Raw genomic sequence first — 22,843 nt, 5'->3', positions numbered from 1 at the left:
AGGGACACGCTGCCCACCAGCGCTGAGGACAACCGCTTGCACCGACCGGGTGAGTAGGGATCTCCCATGGAAGCCGCAGCCACCTGGGACATGAGCCCAGCCCCGGGCTCACAGCTCAGTCCAGTCAAGCAGTGACTCAGGACAAAACAAACCAGCTGCAAATATTCGAAGTATGTGGATGCTGGGAGGGGAGGAGCCACTGTCTGCCATGGGAAGAGGGGGAATGAAACTAGGGCAGGGAACAATTAATCTGAGCAAAAGGCTAAACTTGCTGCCAGAAGCAGGATCTGGCCAGGGTGAAGACTCTGACTCTGGACATTGCTAATAAGCCTGTAACAGAATATATCCACTGCTCCCAAAGCAACAGACTGGGGTGTGCAGCAGAGAGGCACCGTAGCAAAAGAGGACTTCAGCCTATAGAAGTGAATTCAGCCTTGGCAGAGTCCTGAGACCACGGAGCAGGAGATAAATCCAGACAAACGATAAAAATGAGCTGAAAAAGAACAGAATGGGGACACTTCTCCAAGGCCACTGGAACAGCTTGATGACTCAAAGATGTGTGCCGCCATACAGCGAGACCTGGAGAGGCTGGAGAGTTGGGCAGAGAGGAACCTCATGAAATTCAACCAGGGCAACCGTAGGGTGCTGCACCTGGGGAGGAAGAACCCCCTGCACCAGCACAGGTTGGGGGTGACCTGCTGGAGAGCAGCTCTGAGGAGAAAGACCTGGGAGTCCTGGTGGACAACAGGATGCCCATGAGCCAGCAATGGGCCCTGGTGGCCAAGAAGGCCAAGGGCATCCTGGGGGGCATCAGGAAGAGTGTGAGCAGCAGGTGGAGGGAGGTCATCCTGCCCCTCTGCTCTGCCCTGGGGAGGCCCCATCTGGAGCACTGGGACCAGTTCTGGGCTCCCCAGTTGCAGAAGGACAGGGAACTGCTGGAGAGGGGACAGCAGAGGCTACAGAGATGATGAGGGGCCTGGAGCATCTCTCTGATGAGGACAGGCTGAGGGACTTGGGGCTTTTAGTCTGGAGAAGAGAAGGCTGAGGGGGGATCTGATCAACACCTATAAATACTTCAAGGGTGGGTGTCAGGAGGATGGGGCCAGGCTTTTTTCAGTGGTGCCCAGTGACGGGACAAAATGTAACAGGCACAAACTGGAGACATTCAAACCCACCCGGACACGTTCCTGTGGGACCTGCTCTGGGTGGCCCTGCTCTGGCAGGGGGTTGGACTGGATGATCTCCAGAGGTTCCTTCCAACCCCATGTCATTCTGTGATTCTGTGTTTGATGCAGACCCTGCTTGGTAGGGACGTCTCTGTGCCTGAGTAAGATTAGAACCATCGCCCCAAACAGCCTGTGGTTGTCCAGACACAAACACAGCCACCCTGCATTCGGCGTGAACACAGCATGGTCCCAACCCATATTGCAGAAAAAAGTGAAGTAGTATGATATTGTACAAAGAACTAACCTTCTAAAGCTGAGGCAAAGCATCAACAAAAGTGTGAGCAAAAGCACTGATAGAAAAAAAATGGAAGTTGGAAGTTCTTTAAAAGGATGATTTAAATAGATAATCCAAAAAACATGGTTATGCAATCAAGAGAACAATATTGGTAAAAAATCTGTCCTGGGTCTGTGCTTCAATACAGGCAGAAAATACAAATTAATTAACAATTACAGAAAACCAGATAATAGACAACAGACATACCAGGAACTCTGAAGTACAGAAAAATGAGAAAATAAACATATAAAGAAAAATTAATGGATGGTAGAATTAAGAATCCAATTTTCATTTTTTAACCGAGGAAATAAAATGCTACTTTATAATAGACTTATTTCCAGCAGGACTAAAGAAACCCTTTCAGTGACACAATCCCACAAGTAAGCAGAGACAGTAAAATTTTGGTACGTTTGGGAAAAAGGCCGAATTATACAATAAATACTCTATTTCTTTACATCTAAAAAGCATACAAATTAATTAACAATTACAGAAAACCAGATAATAGACAACAGACATACCAGGAACTCTGAAGTACAGAAAAATGAGAAAATAAACATATAAAGAAAAATTAATGGATGGTAGAATTAAGAATCCAATTTTCATTTTTTAACCGAGGAAATAAAATGCTACTTTATAATAGACTTATTTCCAGCAGGACTAAAGAAACCCTTTCAGTGACACAATCCCACAAGTAAGCAGAGACAGTAAAATTTTGGTACGTTTGGGAAAAAGGCCGAATTATACAATAAATATTCTATTTCTTTACATCTAAAAAGCAAAATTGGGGTCAGATTGGGGTCCTTGGAGAAGGGCAGAGGAGCGCAGCAAGGTGTTCACACCCTCCTGGAATGCTTCCCACAGCTCTGAAGTCTCCACTACTTTAAAAGAGTCAGAACTGAAAAATGAGTGAGCATCTGAAAGAATAAACACTGAAAAAGATTCCTATGAGTCTCTGCCATGAGTAGACTCTATTCACTACTATTTTAAGACTCTATTCACTACAAGGAACTGAAGATTGAAAAATTACTTAATTGCAGTACCTGCCTCAAGAAAATCCATCAACTAAAAAGCTCTAATTTAGCAGAAAAAGGCTGGGGTTCAGAGATGAAACGCAATACATTAGCATGCAAAACCTTTAAGAGTGATGGTGACTAAGCAGCAAAGCTATGACAGGCGGGTTCTCCTGTTGATGTGGCAGGCAGACACATCTGAGTCTCATCCCAAAGAGATGCTCTAACCGAGCAGCCATCACTGGGCTGCACCGCAGAGCAATCCGTCCCGAGTGTAATAACCCTGCTTACAGAACAGATCAGGCCGTGCCAGCTCTACCGGCGCTTTCAACTCCTAAATTCTGTTACTCTGTGGACAGGAGGAGGAATGTGGGAGAGAAGTAGACAGCATTAGATAAGTTGCCTGGAACACCCACAGAGGGAAAAACAGAGTCGACTTTTTCCTACCAGCTGGGCAGGAGGGTGTCTGCTGCCAAGCACGACGGTAGGGCTCCTCGGGAGGCTCCCGGGTGCTGGCAGGGTCTTACACTGGGGCAGCTGCAGCAGCAAAGCATGTATGCCCAGGAGGGCTCTGGCTGGTGCAGCACTGAGGCCCAGCAGGGCAGGAGGAGAAGCGTTAACACGGAATTGCGGCCAGAAACAGGCCACAGGAAGGACGATGCTTCAAAATGCTTGGAGTCTTCCTCCCTCCTTTCCTGCAGCGGGACACCAGCCCTGACGGCGAGGGCACCCTGCCCTGCACCTCCCACAGCCGCTCCTGCCCCCTGTCCCTGCCGCAGCCGGGGAACAACACCCCGCACCCTCTGCCAGCACAGCCGCGGGTACAGGCCGCGTCTCACTGAACCTCGGAGGAGCACGGGCTCTCCCGCCGTCACAGCCCGTCCCCCCTCCTCTTGCACAACCCGGCCAGCCCAGCGCCGCTCCAGCCTCCCAAGGCTTTATGGGCCTGTTTCCCTCCCCACTCGGCTCCGGGCTCCTCCTAGCTCCTCCGCTGCCCTTTGGACGTCCCGGCACTGCAAAGCCTCTCCCTTCCCTCTCCCTGGGGACATGGCTGAGCAAAGTCCCACCCTGTCAGGGCGGCAGACAGTGCAGAAATGCAGCCGGAGGAGTCTGCTTAAACAAATACCTCCAGAGGCCAGATTTCATACTGTTTAAGCTGACAGGCAGCCACAGCTTCTGCTCTGCCACCTCTCTGGCCGCTGCACTGCAGTGCTGTTTTCCTTGGTGTTTCAACCCTCCTTCATGGAGAGTTCACACACGTGCCTGAGACATGCTGGCAGAAAGGGCGCAGGAGCAGTGAGGTTTTCAGGCACATGGCTGCCCAGTGGGGAGGCCGGTCCACCAAGAAGTGCTCTTTCACCCCCTCTGCCCACACCCTACCACCTTGGTCCCTCCTCCCCAACACACGCCAATGTCCTTGCAACAACGAGCTAATCCCAATCAAGCTGTCTACAGCCAACGCTGTCCCAGCCGTGGTGTTAACAGGATAATTCTGCCCATGTGAAGACAGCCTGAGCCCTCCAGCTTTGCCATCTCTCCAGCTCCAGGTGCCAGCTGATGGGACTGGAGACCCCAGGATGGGTTGGGGACCCAAGACACAGGGCACTCAACTGTTGTAGCACGGGCAAGGGACAACTGTGGTACTGAGGGGCTGGCCATGCAGGAGATAACCCTCCTCGTCTGCAACAGCTCCCCAGCATGGAGATGCCCTGGTGTCCTGCCTGTGTATCATCAAGTACTTGCCCTCTGTGTACATCCGAGTGCTACGACAACTTCCCCTATTTTCTGCTTTGTGCTGCCTAGAAACAGCTGTCAAGCTCTCTGCAGGGTCACGATTTGGTTCCTGCACACAGAATCTGTTCATGATGGGTTATAAACGTAAAACAGGCAGTGGGAATAACCCCAGCACCTCACCCTTTCCCCCATGAGGCTCCTTGGAGCCTTGAGAGAGCAGACAAAGCAGGGCCGGAGGTTGCAGGGTGTACCCAAAGCACTCGGGGCACAGATGGAAGAGTGACTGAAAGGACAACGGTGAGCCATGGGTCTGTGCCACCTGGGCTTCCCTCCCACCTGAGCCTCTGCAAGAGTGGGTCAAGAGCCCTTGCAGGACACGTAGGTGACTATACAGATGATGATGCCCATTTCAGGAAGCTCCAGGGTTTCCCACAAGAGCCCAGCCGTGCTGGCCACCCGCCTGTGCCAGAGTCCTGGGGCTGCCCCGGTGCCAGGGCAGGGCGAAGGCACACCGAGAGCAACTGCCCAGCGTTTCCCTGCGTACCTCGCTTCTCCTTCCTGGTCTGCACAAACTCGGAGTGTCGCAGGGTGCTGGGAGCCGTCCGTCTGTAGAAGCTGTTTCTCTGCAGCACAGATCCCTCTCTGTTCGCTTCCTTGGCCTCTGGCTCCCAGAGCTGGCTCCAGTCTGGCCGGCCTGTGCGTACCCTGGCGCGCTCTGTTCCGCCGTCACTCCTGGCTGCCACCCTGGGCCCTGGGGCTGCTCCTTCTGGCTCCCCATGGCCATCATAGTCCACGTCCCGCATCTCGGACTGTGTGTAGCAAGTGCCTAACCCCAGACTCACACGACTGTCTTCTTGGTCCCCGACACCTGAATGTCGCCTTTCCTTCTGTCTATATGCCCCAGATCCTCCATCCTCTCTATAACGCTTTTCCCCTTCCCTATATACTTGATTGCCTCCATCCTGTCTATATTGCCTTCTTCCCTCCCTATACTCCCCAGAGTCCCTCTCCTGCCTATACCGCCTTTCCTTTTCCCTGTAATGTCTTTCACCCTCACTGTAGTCCCTACGAGCTCTGTCCTCCTGATACCACCTTCCCTCCTCCCTATAGTCTCGAGGGCCTCTATCCTCTCCATACTGCTTTCTCCGCTCCCTGTACTGCCCAGGTACCCTGTCCTCTCTGTACTGCCCTTCTTTTATCTCAGAACTGCAGTCTCTGTATCGAATGCCCTCCCTCTCACACGCTTTATAGTTTCTACCCTCTGTATCCTGGCTTTTGCCTTCCCAAGCACTATCTGCTCTCCTGCAGTCCGTGTACTGGGTATCTTCCTGCCAAAAACTTCCACAGTCTCCATTCACGCTCTGTCGGTCCACGGAGACGCCCTCCCCTCTCCTGTAACCATCCCAGCCGCTGTCTGCTCTCGGGCAGCCTGGGTACTGCCTGCTTGCGCTGGGTCTGTCGCTGCAGTGAGCCTCACCACGCAGCGCAGCCATGTCCTCCCTCTGCACGGCACAGCAGTCCTCATATTCCCAGCCCAGGAGCTGCGGCTCCCGCCTCGGATCCTCTGCGCCGTGTTTGGTCCCAGGGTAAGTGCACATAGTCCTGCGGGGGTGCAGCCGGGGTGCCCGCTCCCTGCCCCCCGAGCCCAGGCCCAGGCTGATGCCGCTTCTCTGCTCTGCTCCACTCCTGCGCTCCCGTCCCGAGTGAAACCCGGCCGTCGCTTCCTGAAACCGGCCGGTGAGGGTACGACAAGGCGCGGGCCCAATGGCTGCCCGCCCCGGCCTCCTCCACCTGCCGCCCAGAGTAATCAGTAACCAGCCCTGGGGAGGCAGGCCGGGGCTGGGCCGCCTCTCACCGCCCAAACCAGCTCCGCCGCTTTGCCAAAGCCTCTCCGCAGGCCAGGCGGCTCAGGGGCAGGGAAAAGGAGGGCACTGGAGCGTGCCGAGGCCCTGCCCCAAGACCAGCGTCCGCAGGGAAGGGAAACAAAGTGTGTGTGAGACCGTGGGGAGCCGCAGACCGGCGATGGGATACCAGGTGTGTGACCTTCAGATCTGATCTTCAGACGCCCGCCGGCGCGGAGGCCAAACGCTGTGGTCCAGCAGAGGCTGAGCTCTGCCCCACACCTCGCCGGGGGAAACGGAGGCCTTCAGGCTGCCCCTGGCTCAAAGCTGGTGCTGAGCCCGTCCTTTTCCCAGTCCTCACCCGGGGGTCCCGGGAAGAGCAGGAGCTGAGCAGCTCCCTGTGCTGTCACACACCCCTCAGCAGTGCCACGCAGCCACAGCTGCCCCCTTCCCTGCTCCAGGGCCAACACCAGGGTCCCCCCGCCAACTGCAACAGGCTTAAAGAACCATCTGAGTTAAGGACCCCAGTGCTAACACACAATAGAAGTTTCCAGGAGGCTGCAGAAACACGCACTCCAGTAATGCCTCTCCCTGCAGGGCGCAACATATTCTGAGTTTTCCATGCCAAACGCAGGAGCTCCTATAAGAAATCAAGAGACGACCACAACATACCCTAGACAGAAACCAGGAAAGTCTGTGGATGTTATCCATGTCTCAGGTTCTTGCAACACTTGTGAGGTATGCACAGCCAAAGCTCCCAGCTGGTAGAAGACAAAAATAAAATCAATGGAGCCTCCTGCTCCAACTGCAGGAGGGCAAGCACTAATTCTGCCCAAGCCTGCGATCCGTGAAACCCTCAGTGTGCACACGGGATGCATCAAAGTGCAGATTTTAAACACGTATTTTAGAAAACCACATACTTTCTGCTCTTCCTTTGCCTCCCCACAGGACACCAAGGGGCTGGGTTCCCCCAAGACTACAACAGCCCTACTTTGGTTGCTGGTCAACTCTTAGTGAAAGCTCTCCTCCCTCCTGCATGTTCCCCGCACCGGAGGCACGGTGCAAACGCGTTTTGCTAAGGCAAGGCAACACCACATTGCTGAGCTGGCCCGCTGCACTGAAGCTGGGCTAGCAAGCCTGAGTCACGCTCTCTGGAGACACTCAAATGTTAAAGGAGGGATGCAACAGAGCTTGGGTAGGGCCCGTCTTTATCACAGGACCATAGTGACTACTTATAAACTCTCAGGTTTCTTCAAGTAGTAAAAAATCCCCTAGGACTACTAAGGGGACAGCTTGACAGGTAGGATGTCTCAGGACAGTGTGTTAGATCCTGCCTAAAACTTCCAGCTCCAGCAATCAACAGGGCACAGGTTCTGCAGGACCGGTCCTCTGTCAGGAAGCACTGGGACAGCAGGAGACATTTCCCAGCAAGTTCATAGAATCATCTAGGTTGGAAGGGACCTTTAAGATCATCTAGTCCAACCACCAACCTAACTCTGATAAAGAACATCACTAAACCACGTCACTGTCAACCTGTCTTTTAAATCCCTCCAGGGATGGCGCCTCAACCCATTCTCCTATAAGAAAAAGATCTATCCCATAAGAAAATTTGCCCTGATCCAGCCTAAATTTTCCTCTTCCAACCTTCACATTATTTAATCTAGCTGCAAATCCTCCAAGCCTCCTTCCAAGCATAATTCTTGCACACCACTGGTGTGGAGGCTGTTTGTCACACGGTTTCCCTGGTGCACCCACATCAGCCTTCATTCCTACGTGCTCTGCATCAGCCATGATCCTGCAGCGAAGTGCCTGGGCTCCCCAGTGCTGATTAAGCAGTGGGAGGACGGAGGCAATGAAGTCAGAGTGAGTAATCCCCAGGCAGGAGCTGGCATTTCACTCCACCTCCCGCGTGCAGTGCCCACGTTTCCTGCACATGGTGGGTTTGGATAACAGAACTGCAGTGTCAGAGCTCCCGGGAGAAGCTGGGGAAGGGACTGTGGGAGATGTACGTGGTTCCATCTTTCCACTCTGTCTACTGTAATACCAAGTATAACGTAATTAACAGCCCTGATCTTTATATGGCATCTTTGGGTTTGGGAGCCAAATGTGCTGATATAAAGAGGACAAATTTCTCCTTCCTGAGTAAATTTTCCGGGCTGCAAGGACAAAAGTCATCTTTTTGACATGCTGCAATTTAAAGCTGTTTGTTCCTGTTACCGACAGTACAGCGTCATTTTCTTCTCTTGACATTCTAGACTCCACAGGAGCACAGGGGCAGACTTTACTTTTTGCTCACTGACCCTCCCCACTCACGCCAGGCTCAGCAACCCTCTGTGCATCCCCTCTGATCTGAGTGGTGAGTCCCCAAAGGTCTGTATCACCACCAGAGCAGAAACGGCAGGAAATCCAGTGCCCCGCCAGGATGCGGGCAGTCACACCTCAGCCACCAGCTCAGCTCAACTGCAGGACCCCAGCAAAGCCGCTCCGAAGCTGCTGCTCACTCCCCTACAGCTGAGAGGGGATGAGGCAGGGAGGTTGAACCTGCAGTAGTTGTGTTTTTGCTTGACAGCAAGGACACGTTGGGAATGGATAAGATGAGGGCCCTGGATATACCATGAGGTTGAAAGAGGAGGTGGAAGACTTGGAAGGAAGAGAGAGTGGAGAAGGCCAGGGCTGAGGGATGCCCAGAGAATGACACTGTGGTTCTTCGAGGCAAAATCATGATGATTTGTACTGCAACAACACTCACAAAATGACCAAAGTCAGAAAATTACCAAAATCAGACTCCATGGTTGCTGGCTCCAACTGTGCCCGTACGCAGCAGGAGCCAGCTGTCCCCCCGAAGCACCACCATCCCATGCCTCTGTAGACTCACCTCTCAGCTCCTGCAGCTCCATGCTGAGGCTCTCGATGTTGGAGTCACAGAAATCAAGGTTTTCCAGGGTCTCCGCTCTCATCAGCTCATCTTGCTGCTCCTCTAGCATCAGGCTTAGCTCAGCACGGGTCTTGCCATAAGCCTCCAGGTCTTGCTCCACCTCTCCAATCCTTGTCAGCAGAATGGAGCAGGGGGAAGCTGATCCTGCCTGTGTCAAGTCCTCACATCCCTCCTCCACCCGCTGCTCCTGGGTGCTGGGCTGAAGCTGTGCAGGGGCCACGTTCTTCCGCTGGTTGCTTGATGGAGGCCGGGGTGCAGGCCGGGAGGGCTTGACCGAGAAGGACAGAGACCTGCCTTTGGGCACCTGGCCACCCAGCATGTGCACAGGGGTTGTCGCAAGGCTGCTGGGCCGAGGAGGGGGTGGCCTCAGGGCCTTCCTCCTTTCTGGCTGCCTGATGTGGGGGGCACACTCAGGAGACCCACGGACAATGTCCCTCTCAGAGCTGTAGTCCAAGATAGAGAAGTGACGGGAGACCTTGTCCTGCTCAGCATCAGTACTTGACAGACTCTTCTCAAACTGGGCCAGCTGCTCTGTCAGTTTGGAGTCAAGGTCTGTGCAGCCATCCCCCTGTGCTGCAGGAGGGCAACATTCCCCCCAGCTCCCAGCCCATGTGTCCTGGGCACCTCCCAAGCTGGAGGAACAGGGTTTGGACTTCTCCTGCTGACCTTCCACCCAATCGTCCAGGTCTTGGGCACTGTTTTGGCTCTCCTGGGGCTCGGATGCTGCCCAGCTGTTAGCAGAAGAAATCGCTTGGCTCCTGCAAGGATCTGAGGGGGAGCAGGGAGCCTGCGGGGGCACAGTGGTGCTGTCTCCATCACGCTCAGGCAGGGTGTGAGTTTCTGAGTTTCCTGGGGAGGCTGAAACGCCTCCCCCAGGCTCTAACTCACCTGCCTGGCCAGGCCTGTTGCTGTGTTGGGGAGGCAGCTGAGCCGCAGGGAGAAGGCCATTGACCGTCTTTGTGCGGTCGAAGGGGAAGGACTCTGCTGTGCCTTTGGGATGTGGCCCTTGGTGTCCTGTGCCAGGAAAGGCCTGATGCTGTTTCAAATCTGTGCCAAGATGACCCTCTGTTCTTCCCACTGTGTGAGACAAAACGGTGTCAGGCTCAGGGTGGGCAGCCGAGTCATCCTTCTTTTCCCTGCCATCCTTCCCTGGCATAGGAAGAGCTTCAGAGCAGGTGCTTTCTGGGTTTTGATGGACAGTGACTCCATAGCTGCCTCCATCTTGGGGATTCCCAGCACCCATCTTTTCCCTGCAAGGCTCAGAAGCTTCCAGCCTCACAAATCTGTGTGGAAAGATGCCACGTTTCCCCCTCAGCTCCCCTTCCAGCCAGCCATCCTCCAGAACGCCTATGATCCGAATCTTATCACCCACATCAAAATCCAGTTCCTGGGACTCCAGGGCTTGGAATTGATAGAGGGCCACACCATAGGTGCTCCCTGGCTCCTCCTCCTCCTTGGGGGGCATCTCCACTGTCCCATTGGTGTCACAAGCCCCTGTGGGCTCTGAATCCACTGAGGTTCCTGATGCTCGCAGAGGAGTAAGCAGTTCCACAAAGCCCTCTGGGAAGATGCCCCTGCAGCCTCTCAGCTCGCCTTCGAACCAGCCCGGCTCTGGGACACCAACAATGTTGATCACATCCCCTTCCCTGAAGTCCAGTTCCTCCTCCAGCTGAGCAGACAGGTCCATCAGGGCCCGGGCTTGGCCCAGTGAGTAGGCAGGCACCTCCAGGAGAGCACCCTGGGACAGCTGACGGCTCCGAACCGAAAGGCACAGCTCCCGTACACATGATGAGGGGAAAAAGCCCTTGGAACCCCAGCTGCTTCGGCCCTGGAGCCAGCTGGAGGCGAGGGACCCTCCCAGGATCACCAGGTCTCCTGCAGGGAATGAGACACACCGGTTCAAAACTGCCCTCACGATTGCTTCCCGCTCCTTATTCCTGCCTCCCCGTGTCCTCGCTGGCTGCAGGAGAGGTCTGACACTGCAGAGCACAGTGCCTGCTGGCAGTGCACAGGAGCACAGAACGGAGGGAAGGCACGAAGCGTGGGCAGCCTCTCCCGTGCACATCTCTAAGATACACAGTTCTGGCTGCTAAGCCATGAACATGCACCAAAGCTTTAATTTCTCTCCTAAATGCAAGTTTAAGATTTGAGGATTGGAGGGCTGTTAAAAGGCAGCTGTAAGTTTACTATGATCACACGACTCCAATATTTGGAGTTTCAAGAGTAATCATAGATCATGAGAAACCGGTATCAGAGTGGCAGAGGCCCAAAGCTTCATGGAGGATTTGACGTGACCCAAGTCATGAGGAACTTCCCTGTCTCTACTGCAGGATGCTGTGGAAGGACATGCTTCTGGAAGGACAGGTGAGGGCTATGAGACACAAAGCAAAGGAAGGGAATGGGGATTACCTCTCTGCAGTGACAAGCTCCCTGGCTCTTGAGATGTGAAGTCACTGGTACAAACAAACAGTTTTTCTCCCTGCTTCAAAGGGGGAATATCCACAGGTTCCACAAAGCTTCTAGGAAACTGCCCTAAAATGAGAAGCAGTTGTCAGCAATGAATTTTTCCTGTAGCCCACCACCACTCCCTCCACCCTTCTTCCAGATTTTAGCATCTATTAAGCTCTTGCTAAAGGAAAATAATCAGCTAGCCAGGGTGCTTCAATAGCATGGTGGAAGAGGAACAAGTTTGGGAGTCAGGAATTCCTGAGGTTTTAATGCTTAAGAGCAAACAGAGAACAAAAAGCTTTGTGCTTTGTGCCCTTGGCTCACTCCAGGCACCCAACAGGCTGCGTTCATTACTGGGACTGTGCCATCAGTATGGAGTTTCTGGCAACTAAGTTTTCTATGCTTTCATTGTTTGCTTCCCAACTCAGAGGCACGATGAGGACTTAAGAGATCCAGTAGTGCTGGACCACTAAGACCAGTGTCTTGTGACTGGGCACATCCACCTGGTGCTCCTCACTCTGTAAAGGCTTGGTCCCAGCCTCAGGGCAGAGGTCAGGCGACTGCACTTCAGATGGCCATGTCTGATTACTCTTACTTACTCTGGAGAGTAAGTCTGATGAGGAGAGGCTGAGGGAGCTGGGGTTGTTCAGTCTGGGGAAGAGGAGACTGAGGGGAGACCTTATCGCTCTCTACAACTCCCTGAAAGGAGGGTGTAGAGAGGCGGGGGTCGGTCTCTTCTCCCAAGTTACAGATGATAGGACAAGGGGTAATGGGTTCAAGTTGCGCCAGGGTAGGTTTAGACTGGACATTAGGAAACAATTCTTCACAGACAGAGTGGTCGGGCATTGGAACAGGCTGCCCAGGGAGGTGGTTGAGTCACCACCCCTGGCTGTGTTTAAGAACCGTTTAGATGTGGTGTTGGGGGATATGGTGTAGGGGAGGACTTTAGAGTAGGGTGGATGGCTGGACTCGATGATCCCGAGGGTCTCTTCCAGCCTGGATAATTCTGTGATTCTGTGATTCACAGGCTCTGTCACAGCTTCAGTGCTGCTAAGGCTCTGGGGTCCTTCCTCACTCTGTCACCTCTGTGCACCTACTTCACTGTGGCACGCACTGCTAGGTGCCCAGCTGTTGAACAGCCAGACAGGGCAGTGCAGACTTGGTGGCCATCCCATAGACACAAAGAACTCTGCACTGGGTTTAGGCAGTTTGGCATCTGCTGTTATTAACCAGCCTCAGTGGCTTCCTTCACAGTTTTAACCAAGTCTACCTCTTTTTCCATGTCTTAGTTTCCTGCACTGTACGTGCAAGCAACCTAATGCTGTTAGAAAGGAAGTCATGGAGCTACATTAACTATTCCATAAAATTATTCCATACATTACCTATAACTATTAGCACAAAGTACTGACTATTGTTATTATTGGTAGGCTGCAGCACCTCCACAGGTTCTATTCAAAAGCTATTCTATTTTCAATTCCCTACAGCTTCAGTTTAGAAAACTGGGCTGAAAACTACAACAGCTGTTCCAAGGGAAAGCAGGAACACAAGTGGGTTTTGTGTTAAAGGTCATTAAAAACCATTTGGTTTTTAAATGGTTTAATGGTTTAAAAACCATTAAAAACTTCAGCCTGTTTCTTTATCTTTAAGGTGTGACACACATCTGTTTATTATTCCTTAATAGCTTTATCTCATTGAGAACAAGCACACCAGTTACGCTGGGAGAAGAAACTGCGGTGAAGTAGATACTGGTGATTTCTGCAAAATTAACTTGTTCCCAGTGACTTCAGAAGCAGGATCAGGCGTGCGTTCACTCACCACCACTTATCAGCAACACAGAGCACAGGAGAGAAGTCTTCCTCTCCGCCTTTGCTCCTTTCCATCTTTGTTTTAGGCAGAAGGCAGCTCGTGACTGCTGGCAGAGCCCAGACTGCTGCTGCCACAGCAGCCCCATCTCTATGGCCCGGGATGAAACTCCAGTCCCACTCTCAGGCTGAAGACAGTCAGGCTTAGGTTTTGAAGTGGCCTGGTTTTCATCTCCCTGAGAGCTCAAACATCCTCTCAACATCAGTACTAAGATGAGAAAGAGCTGCTTAAACGGGGACTGTGAGACTCTAAGTGTTTCACTAATAGCATTTTGCTGCTTCAGAAGTTTCTCACACCCCCCCAGAAGTTTGAGAGACTTGCACACTACTTCAGGGATCGAGGTATTGAGGACAGGTTATGCAAGAAAATGCTCTGAAGCGGAAAGGAGGAAGTGGGGCTGAGTCAGAGGGCTTGGATGGACACACAGACTCTGTCGGTGCATCTCCCACTGACTTGACCTGACGAGGTCACTTGGATGTGGATACATTTCCACTCTCATTGCATCTGTTTCCTCTCTCCCCTTCCACTGCCACAGCGGGTCAGCGCATAAACTAGCCAGGAAATGGGCTGTCTCACCACAGAGGACAGAGCAACTAGCTTTGTGAAGCTCTCATCTCCTCGAGAACTGACCCTCCACTAATCTCTCTCAAAAAAGAACAAATGAGCTGTCTGAATAGCTGACACAAAGCTGGCAGGAGACCAGTGGTGGGCAACCTGCACCTCAGTCCCAAGCAGAAGTCCCATGAAAGATTTAGTAAATCAGTTCTGGTCCTGTACAGCGCTGGCCAAGAGGACATGTGCTCATGGAGTAGACATTCAGCTGTCACATGTATGGATCCAGGTACAGGCATTTCCAGCTCTTACCTGTGACACCTTCCTTCTTGCCAAGGAGCCAGAACTCGTCCACCACGGCCAACACCTCAATGACATCTCCCACAAAGAGGGGCAGCTCTTCAGAGACGCTGGGGCAGAAATCAAAGGCTGCTCGTACCAGGGAGCCAGCCTCCATCGCGCGGGGCTGACGGCGGATCAGTGCCTAAGACTGAGACACAGCAGGAAGCTTATTAGCAGCCAGGAACACCTGAAATTATCACATATACACTCAGAAAGTAAAACCCTTCCTGAGCACATGAGGTAGGAACAGTGCAAGTGGGTCCAGTCGTGAGCTCCCTGAATGTCTCCCCACGAGCAGCATGCTGCAGGAGCCAGGGGCATCCAGCAACGCAGCCCCCACGGGCTAACCTGCCTTGTCTCTGTGGGGACACGCACGCAGCCCCCACGGGCTAACCTGCCTTGTCCGGACCTTCAGCTGTCTCTGCGGGGACACGTGTTTGTGCTGCAACAGGGGGAGAAGCAGCAAGAAAATTGGAAGTGAATTCCCGTCAGGAAGGAAGCAGGGGGAGGGGAGGAAGCTCAGCACTTCCCTGACATGCAGAGCAGAGCCCTGACCCTGCCAGGGCCGGGCAGGGAGATAGCACCACTCACTTGCATGGTCCCACCACACACGTGCTGGTGGGAAGGGCACAGACATCCCCCTCCCCATGCCACCACTCAGGGCCACAGGAATCGAGTACTGGAACAGTATCACACTTCTGCCCACCAAGAGAAGAGACACAAAGCCTGCCTAGGCAACCTCACCCACCATCTCCTTCCCCACACCAGCAAGGGGAGCTCCTCCCGCCTCTGCCTGGGCTGACCCAGCCTGGGCATCCTCAGACCTGGCTGGAAACGCCCCTTCTGCCTTTTAGGTACCAGGCTCAGCCATGCCCTGGGAGGCCTCACGATGGCTCCTGGCAGGACCCAGGCTGAGATGAGGACACAGACCCCATCCAAGGTTCTGGGAGCCAAGGCTGAAATCTGCCCTGGCAGGGCCCCCGAAGACAAGCGAAGATAAGATGTCCTCGTCAAGGGCTACATCCTGGATTCCCACTTCTCTGGAAGTGACTGCTGAGCTGGGAGACTTTTCTGTATCATCTGCTTTGTCCCAAGCAGACCCACCATCAAGGCACTTGGCAGCACCAAAGCAGCAGCAGTCCTGCAGCTTCAGCTGCTCCTTCCCCTTGTCCCAGACCTCTCAGAACTGAAAAGGTGCACTCATCCAAAGCAACCAGAGACCCTAAGATTATTCCTCAACAGCCACACCTCAAACCAGTGAGCGCTTCCCTTCATCTTGCTGTCCCACTGCAATCACAGGCAGAGCATGGCACCACCGACACCTCTCTGAGGTGCTTTCAGAGCCCTGCCCTCTGCGATGCCGGGACGTCACCAAGGGCTCTGCGATGCCGGGACGTCACCATCCTCCCCCCCAGCCCCCCAGACAAAGGTCACTTTCCTTCCACATCACAAGCAGAGTCCCTGCACTGTCCGGCCAGACACAACTGCCCTGCAACGGGACCCAACCTCCTCCCCTCCCAAGGTGCCTCTCCGTGCACGGTGCACAGTCACTCTCCAAGCTCTGCCCAGCTGGCGAGACCCGTCCTGTACTCAGCAAGGCTCACAGCAAGAAAGAGCACGGTGACAACACACGCCACCACCCACAGCAAACACACAGGGTCCCCGGGGCCCCCATTTCTCCATATAGCCGCACACAGCCCACCTGAGCCCCAGAGAGCCACGAAGAGGGGATGCTAACACAGGGAGAAGAAAAACCTCCCTGCTGCTGAGGTGCAGCCAGATTCCAGCGAGAGTGCCAGCTGGGGATCCAGCCAGGGACAGGCTTTCTGCTGACGGGACCGCTCAGTTTATCCAGCCCGACTCACCTCCTGGGAACAAAGCGGGTTTGTACTCGGCAGGAACAGCTTCCTCAGCACGTCCCTCCCCACCCCCAGTTGTGCCCCTGCTGCAGCCAGCACCCTGCGTCACGGCTCCTGGCCACCCTCACCTCTGCCGCCCCGTCCATCACTCCTGTTGCTCTGCACTGCCTTCCCCGTAGCACTTGGGCTCCTCAGGGCACAGGCTGTCCCTTTGTCACCAGCGTTGTGCTGGCTGTACAAACAAAGAGCCCAATATCCAGCAGCCGACAGCACTTTGCCACCAAAAAGAGATGAATGGACTGGAGTGAATCAGGAGCACAAAGAGCTGCAGTTCAGTGTAGCAGGAACCTACTGAGGCAGAAGGAGTAACAGTATTAAAAACATAACCATGTGGAGCAGGGAAAAAGATGGAAGAGCTATCAATTAGCTTGAAAATACTCAAGACAAGCAAGGAGCCTTGCAGTGTTTGAGGTGGGGTGGCTGGGACGTGTTGCTGTGTGCTTCGATGGGAAGAGGAGAGCAGCAGCAGCAGACACAGCAGCAGGTGCCCCTTGCAGGGACCTGGGGCTGCCCTCTCCCCCACGGCCAGGCTGCTGGCTCAGCTCAGGGTCCTGGGAATCCCTGTCACACTCTGAATATGCAAACTTCACAGCCGCACTGGACTAAGGGGGAAAAGAATAGTGCAGGTCTGATTGCTGCCTCGGGGTAGTTTCGCCAGGAGCACATGAGATTTTTTGCATTTCTTCTGTCAAAGGGCTGAGGAGTGCAAGGATTACAGCATGTGTGCTGCAAACCCAAACCCTGGCTTTGCTGTGGTCACTGGAGCTGAGGACACGGCCCTCCCGCTGCCCAGGGCTCATATCCTGCCCCTGAAACCAGCAGGGTGACTTCCTTCACTCACCTGCAGCTCTGGGGACTCATTCATTAAAACGCCCAAGATTTTCCAACGAGACAGAAGATCGAGAGGGGCAGGCAGGACTGCAATCGTTCTGCCATGTAGACATTAATTGCAGTTATCCAAAAATACGGGCACTAACATATGAATGTGAATAGCATTCCCTGAGAGCCAGCCCATGAGGTAAGAAAGCATGAAGTAACTTCTGAAATGGCCAAAAAAAAGAATCCCAACAAGCTCACGTTCCCTCAGCAGCATCAAGACGAGCAGGATCGCTCCCTGACTCCAGGCGAGTCTAGACAGAATGTCCCTGCAGGAGAAAGCAGCAAGTCAGTCCTGTGGGGTTTGCTCGCTCCCTAACACGAATTGAACACAAGATGTTTTCCAGGACTTGGCCTTGTCTTACTCCATGGAGCGCTGCCTGCCAATGTTTTCTCCAAGCCCCCACCTAGAGAAGGAAGTGTCCCAGCATCTTCTAGACCAGAAACTTACTGAGTATGACTCTTCAGGCTTAATGGTGGACCTGAGCTTCTCCCAGATCCACCCTAGATCTGGTGAAAACAAACATCCAGCAGCAGGAAGAGCAGACTGCAGGGAGAGCTGGGCTCTGCCTGCGATCCCCAGCGAGTCCCAGCTCCCAAGCCCCCAGCTCCCTCTCACCTCAAGGACGGGTGATCCCTGCCTGCCGGGGGAAAGAGGGAGGGCTCCTCCACCACCGAGCAAACCCTGGGACTTCATGCTGGCGGAGGTCAGGGCTGCAAATCGCAGGTCTCCTGCCCCCGCCTCGCAGCAGACCTGCATCCAAAGAGAGCCTCACCGCCCAAGCATGAAGCTGCAGCGCAGCGGTGAACTCGCCCTGCCGAGCACGGGCTGTCTCTGCCTCGCTGCCTCGTCCTGCACCGAGGAGGTACCGTGTTCCTGGCGCCTGACCGCAGCCCGCCCAGCGCCGAGCCCCGGGCCTGACACAACAGCATTGTGCGGCGAGGCAGAGCGCGGATTCCCGGGGCATTAATCACTCCCCCCAGCCCGCCTGCATGCACGCTCAGCACACATTGCCATCACCTCCGTGGAAGGCTGCCTGTTCCATTTCGCCATGAGCTCTGGAGCGTGTCTGGTCCAGCGTGGGCTGAGGAAAGGAGGGACCAGAATGAAATGACGGCTGTTAACCCTGCCACAACGCTGTTCTGAGCCCCTCAGCGCAGGCTGGGTGAAGCCACAGCAGCCAAGAGAAGGCATTTACACACCGATTCTATCAGCTTCTTGTACCCCTCCTCTCTTTTTGCAGCTGAAATCTGGCAGGGTACGAAGTCTCAAATAATGGACTCACCAGCACCACAAGTAACTGTCAGGCACTTGCCCCAAGTGCCATCACTTCGATGGAAGCAGATCTACTGAAGATAGTGATAGTAAATGCCCTTTTTGCATCTTTTGATGGCAAGGGTGAGCAAACCAGGCCCTGACGAGTTTCTGTACCTTAGAAGCAGGAGTTCTGTCTTTCCTGCTTTTGCTGAAAGAAGCCGAATCAAGGATTTCAAGCACTTAAGAGATCAGGCAGCAGCATGGTTTGCCTGAAGAGGCAATCATTTTAGGCTGATTACAAAAAGTATTAACAGCCCCAGTAAAAGCAGAGACCCAAAGGGTTTGCAGACAGCTAGTCCGGTGACATACACAAAGCGCTCATCAGACCATGAGATAAAAAGCCACAAATTTAGCAGCAAGAAAACCAAAATTCCCAGGCACTATCATTGCTTGTTTCCCTCTGAATAACGCTTTCCAGCCCCTCACTCCAGCAGCAGCGCTGTTAGAACTGTCTATGGACAGCACAACAGCACTGTAACTGAAAAACCACCATTTCACCAAACAGACCAAAAAATGTGGTGTGGGCTCCCACAGGCACACTGGGTGTGCACAGGAGGGATAAATGGATTCCAGTGGAGCAGATGTCTCTCCAGCCTTAGAGCCTGCTGGAGCAGGAGACGAGGAAGGAATCAGATTCCCAGAAATGTACAAAAGCCAAGTTTGTTGCAGAATGATTAAAGAAATTAATATTAAAAATAATAAACCAGTACTGCCAGTGATTCTGTTTTAAAATTGAAAACCACAATGCATTTCACCAACGTCTTTTCATGCCTCCTTCCACTAGTTATAGCTCAATGCCTGTTCACTGAAAGCACAGTTCACCCCCAGAGATGGAGATGCCCCCCGGCCCTGTTCAGCACACCCTCCAGCTGCTGGGTCTGGCTTCAACAAGAGATCTCCTGCAGCTCTCACTGCACTCAGGGCTGCAGGATCAGTTCCTAATACGTAGTGGGAGGAAAACAGGAGTGATGCTTGGCTCGTCACGCCATCGCATCAAGAACAGAAGCTTACTAACTACATGCCAAGGCATTCCGACCCTTTCCTTCTGTTCCTCCCTGCGGACTCTAAATCTGGGCAAGCCTGCCTTCCTTCCCCCTTACCCTACTGGCGCAGTCCTCATCCAACACTCCAAGGGCAGGACACTGTCTGCACACCAAGCGTGCCCTGACCACACAGACGAGCCTTCAGAGCCAGAGTCACCCGCAGTCACTGCCCCTGCTCAGAGCAGAACACGTTACTCTATAAGCTCCCGGAGGTCCATGCTTGCCTGCACATTCCTGAGCGGGATAAACAGTACCCCGTTGAGCCAGGAGCCTGGGCCCTGGCTAGAGACAGTGCCAATGCAGGGACTGTGGCTCTGGCAAACTGCAGAGCTGACCCTGTGAATCCAAATAGAATGGACAACGAAGCAAGCAGGGCAAAAACACGATTAATGGTGTGGAGGAGAGGAGCCTTCTCCCACCAGGGGAATGCTGACTGCTGCAGCCTCTTGTTATGATGTGCTGCTTGTCTCAGCAGATCCCAAAGAGCCCACCCCTCCTCCCTCACTGAGCTTCACACAGCGGGAAACACAAGATCTCTTCTGCACTCCACCTCCTAACTCCATATGGCTCCCAGGAGGAAGACAAATCTCATTTTAAAAGTAATAGCTTCTTTTGCTTTGGCTGTGACCTGATATACCAAGACTCATTGAAATGAATACATTGAGGTTGGCTGATCAGGCGCTCCAGAACCAGAACTGCCAAGGACAAGGGCTGCTTAAGCAAGCTTTGGCCTCCCACCACACATGTATGACAGTTTGGGCTATTTGCCACAGGAGCTCTGCCACGTCCCACACAAGTTGTTCAAACCACGACTACTTCTCTGCAGCTGTGCCCTCGCTATCTCAGTGCTCTCACCTGCTCCACTGCAGGATGTGGTCAAGGGCAGGCTGGTGGCATTTGTCTGGGGTAAGCGTAGCCCGCAGAGGAAAGAAGAGGAGCTCGTGCTGGGCCAGACAGCGAGCAACGGAAAGTCATCTGGAAGCTACAGCACAGCATCAATTTTTAATGCAAAGCAGAACACCTTGCCACAACACGTGAGCAAGGATACTGTGCTGGATATTTAATCTCTGGCACTGAGGACCCAAGCATGCAAAGGCCAGAACACCAGCTTAAGAGACAAGAGTTTCCCAAATTCTCTATGGAGTGGCTGCACACACCTCACTGACCCCATCACTGAATCCTGTCTTCTCCCTCCCTGAGGCACGCAGTTGTCTCGTTTCTGCAGGCAGGCTAAAATAATACAACTTAGAATAAGGAACAGAAGAAAAAAACCAACCTAAGAGCAGCACCACTTCTGCAGTACCTGTAGCTGGGCTACTGGGGGTCACAGTAGGGGGTCACAAAATTGGTGATTAAACCTCAATTACATATCCCAAACAGGTTGAACTGGGACTACAAGGACATTCCTTAATACTGGAGTGCTTGACTTTGCACCCTGAACAATATCTTTCAACATTACTTTTGGACAGAAGCCCATTACAATGCTTGGCTTGCTGGGCAGGGAGTCCAGAAACCTAAAAATTACTTGAGTTTGACTTGGAAGCTCTTTCCCTGCCTTCACTCCTCTTCTGCACCACTCATTATCTCCAAAGAACCTAAATCCCCAGCAGGGACTCTCATGATAACTGGCCTCATGTGGACCTCTTCCTTTCAGAGCCCCTCGGTGCTCCTGAGGAGGAAGCAATAGGTCTTATTTCCTATCAGAAAGGTTCTAAAAATAAGACAAAGTAAAAGCTCAGAAGTGGGGTTCAGTAATCCTTAGAACGCGATTAGGAAAATACTTTTGCTGGAGGTTAAGGGGAAATTATCAGTCAAGGCAGTAAAGTGCTAAGGTAAGCACAGCTCAGGCTGTCCCTCCCAAGCTCACATCACCACCAACACAAAGTCCATCTGAACTGTCACCCACTGCAGGGACACCTCAACTACTCGCTGAACCCTGAGACATCACACAGCCACGCTTTCCTCCATGGCAAGCAGAGCTGGTGCTCTACAAGGCTCTGAACGTCACTCCTTTCCTCTCCCCTACTGCTCAGTTCCTCCCATCCCACCGCCAAGTTAACATTTCTCTAAAATCGTTGTATGTCACTGCTAATCCTAATGGGAGCAGCTGGAGAGAGAACTGAAACCTTTGGCCGTGGCAGAGGGGAGGATTTCAAGAAGAGAGCAGCAGAAGCAGCCAGCTCAGGGACGCAGGCATTACCGGTGCCACGGAGGGGCTCGCACACAAGCAGGACACACTTAGAGACAATGCCCAGCATGACTCGCAGCCAGAGGAGTCAGGCACGATGAGGGGGATGATGGTGACGTCTTGTAGCATGGTACAGAGGCTGTATTTGGCAAAGCATCTGCAAAACTGCAAATTCTGTATCTACAAACTCTTTCAGGCCTTTTGTGAAGGAAAAGACAGAATGGCAGTGGAAGCGAAGGAGAGAATGGCAGAGGCAAGGGGAAAAGAGGAAAGAGAGAGCATTTTCAGAAGAAACTGAAAGTTGTGGAAACGTGACAAACTTCAAACCAGATGTTAATGCTTACGACACAATTAGAGGCTTCCTAGGTACTATGGCAAAGAGAACGAGACATGAAAGCACAGAGGTGGGGTGAGTATTTCAAACCCCAGGAACAGCAGCAGAGGTGTCCGAACTCAGAGGCCAAATTGTGTCAAGGATCAGCTGAGGCACCGCTGAGGGTCAGCAAAAGGGACAGCACAGGAGCAGGAGCTGCCTCTCAGGAGCTGTAGTGGGCAAGGCGACTGGAGGAGGCACCTCTGCCTCTGATCATCCCTGATACAGTACATCTCTGATAAAGTACGAGGGGACAGTGTTGGGCTGGCAGCGACACAGGGATTTGCATTTGCTGGTGTGAGAACAGGAGGGAACCCTCAGGAGTTTCTCTTCTGAGGCTGGCGCAAGCCGAGCAGATGCTCTCAGAGGAGCAGCCTGGCATGGCACCAAGCTGCAGCCTGGCACTTCTGCTCCCTGGGTGCAGCCACCTGTGCCACCCTTCACCCACGCCACCGCCCCACGCTCTCGGCAACAAACCACGCCAGGCCCAGGATGTCCACGCTGTCTCTACAGGGCCAGCAACAAGCTGCCCGGGCTACGCCAGCTACCCCCAGCCCCATGCCTGCCTGGTGGGTGACCACCCCGAGCCACCCTGGGCTGCACGGGCACGGCTCACACAGCCAAAATCCCAACAGACGCAATACGGGGAGCAGACGGACGGCTCCCACCGTACCCCACGGCTGCTCCGTGCCGAGGAGGTGCCCAAAGTGCTCCCAGGGCACGGCGGGATGGAGCCATGGGGCACAGCTGGGCGGGCAGGGCTGGAGGGCCACAGCCAGGGGAGCGCACCGGCCCGGGCCAGCGAGCACTCCAGCCGGGCGCACCCGCCACCCCCGCGCCGGCCACCGCGGCCCAGGGTACCCCCCGGGGCAGGCCCGGCCTCGGCGGGGCGAGGCGGGGG

At 53.7% G+C, this 22,843-nt stretch overlaps 1 protein-coding gene across 3 annotated transcripts in view; it reads right to left on the bottom strand.

The window, feature by feature from the left end:
* DNMBP (dynamin binding protein) overlaps nucleotides 1-17,693 on the bottom strand; it is a 34,799-nt gene extending 17,106 nt beyond the window's left edge. Inside the window, exons 1-5 of one of the 3 annotated variants that reach the window (XM_014960050.1) lie at nucleotides 16,986-17,693; nucleotides 16,213-16,432; nucleotides 14,196-14,373; nucleotides 11,430-11,552; nucleotides 8,961-10,895 (exon numbers count right to left, since the gene is read on the bottom strand). In XM_014960050.1, the coding sequence (XP_014815536.1) occupies nucleotides 8,961-10,895; nucleotides 11,430-11,552; nucleotides 14,196-14,340 (2,203 nt within the window). In that variant the 5' untranslated portion in view covers nucleotides 14,341-14,373; nucleotides 16,213-16,432; nucleotides 16,986-17,693. Of the gene's footprint in view, nucleotides 1-8,960; nucleotides 10,896-11,429; nucleotides 11,553-14,195; nucleotides 14,374-16,212 lie in introns of all 3 variants that reach the window. The other 2 variants (XM_014960058.1, XM_014960038.1) reach the window with 2 other exon arrangements.
* Between the last annotated feature and the right edge of the window lie 5,150 nt (nucleotides 17,694-22,843).

The sequence above is a fragment of the Calidris pugnax genome, unplaced genomic scaffold (genome assembly GCF_001431845.1).
Source record: "Calidris pugnax isolate Ruff unplaced genomic scaffold, ASM143184v1 scaffold4, whole genome shotgun sequence".
NCBI classification, from domain to species: domain Eukaryota; kingdom Metazoa; phylum Chordata; class Aves; order Charadriiformes; family Scolopacidae; genus Calidris; species Calidris pugnax.
This window is presented reverse-complemented; position numbering and strand designations above follow the sequence as displayed.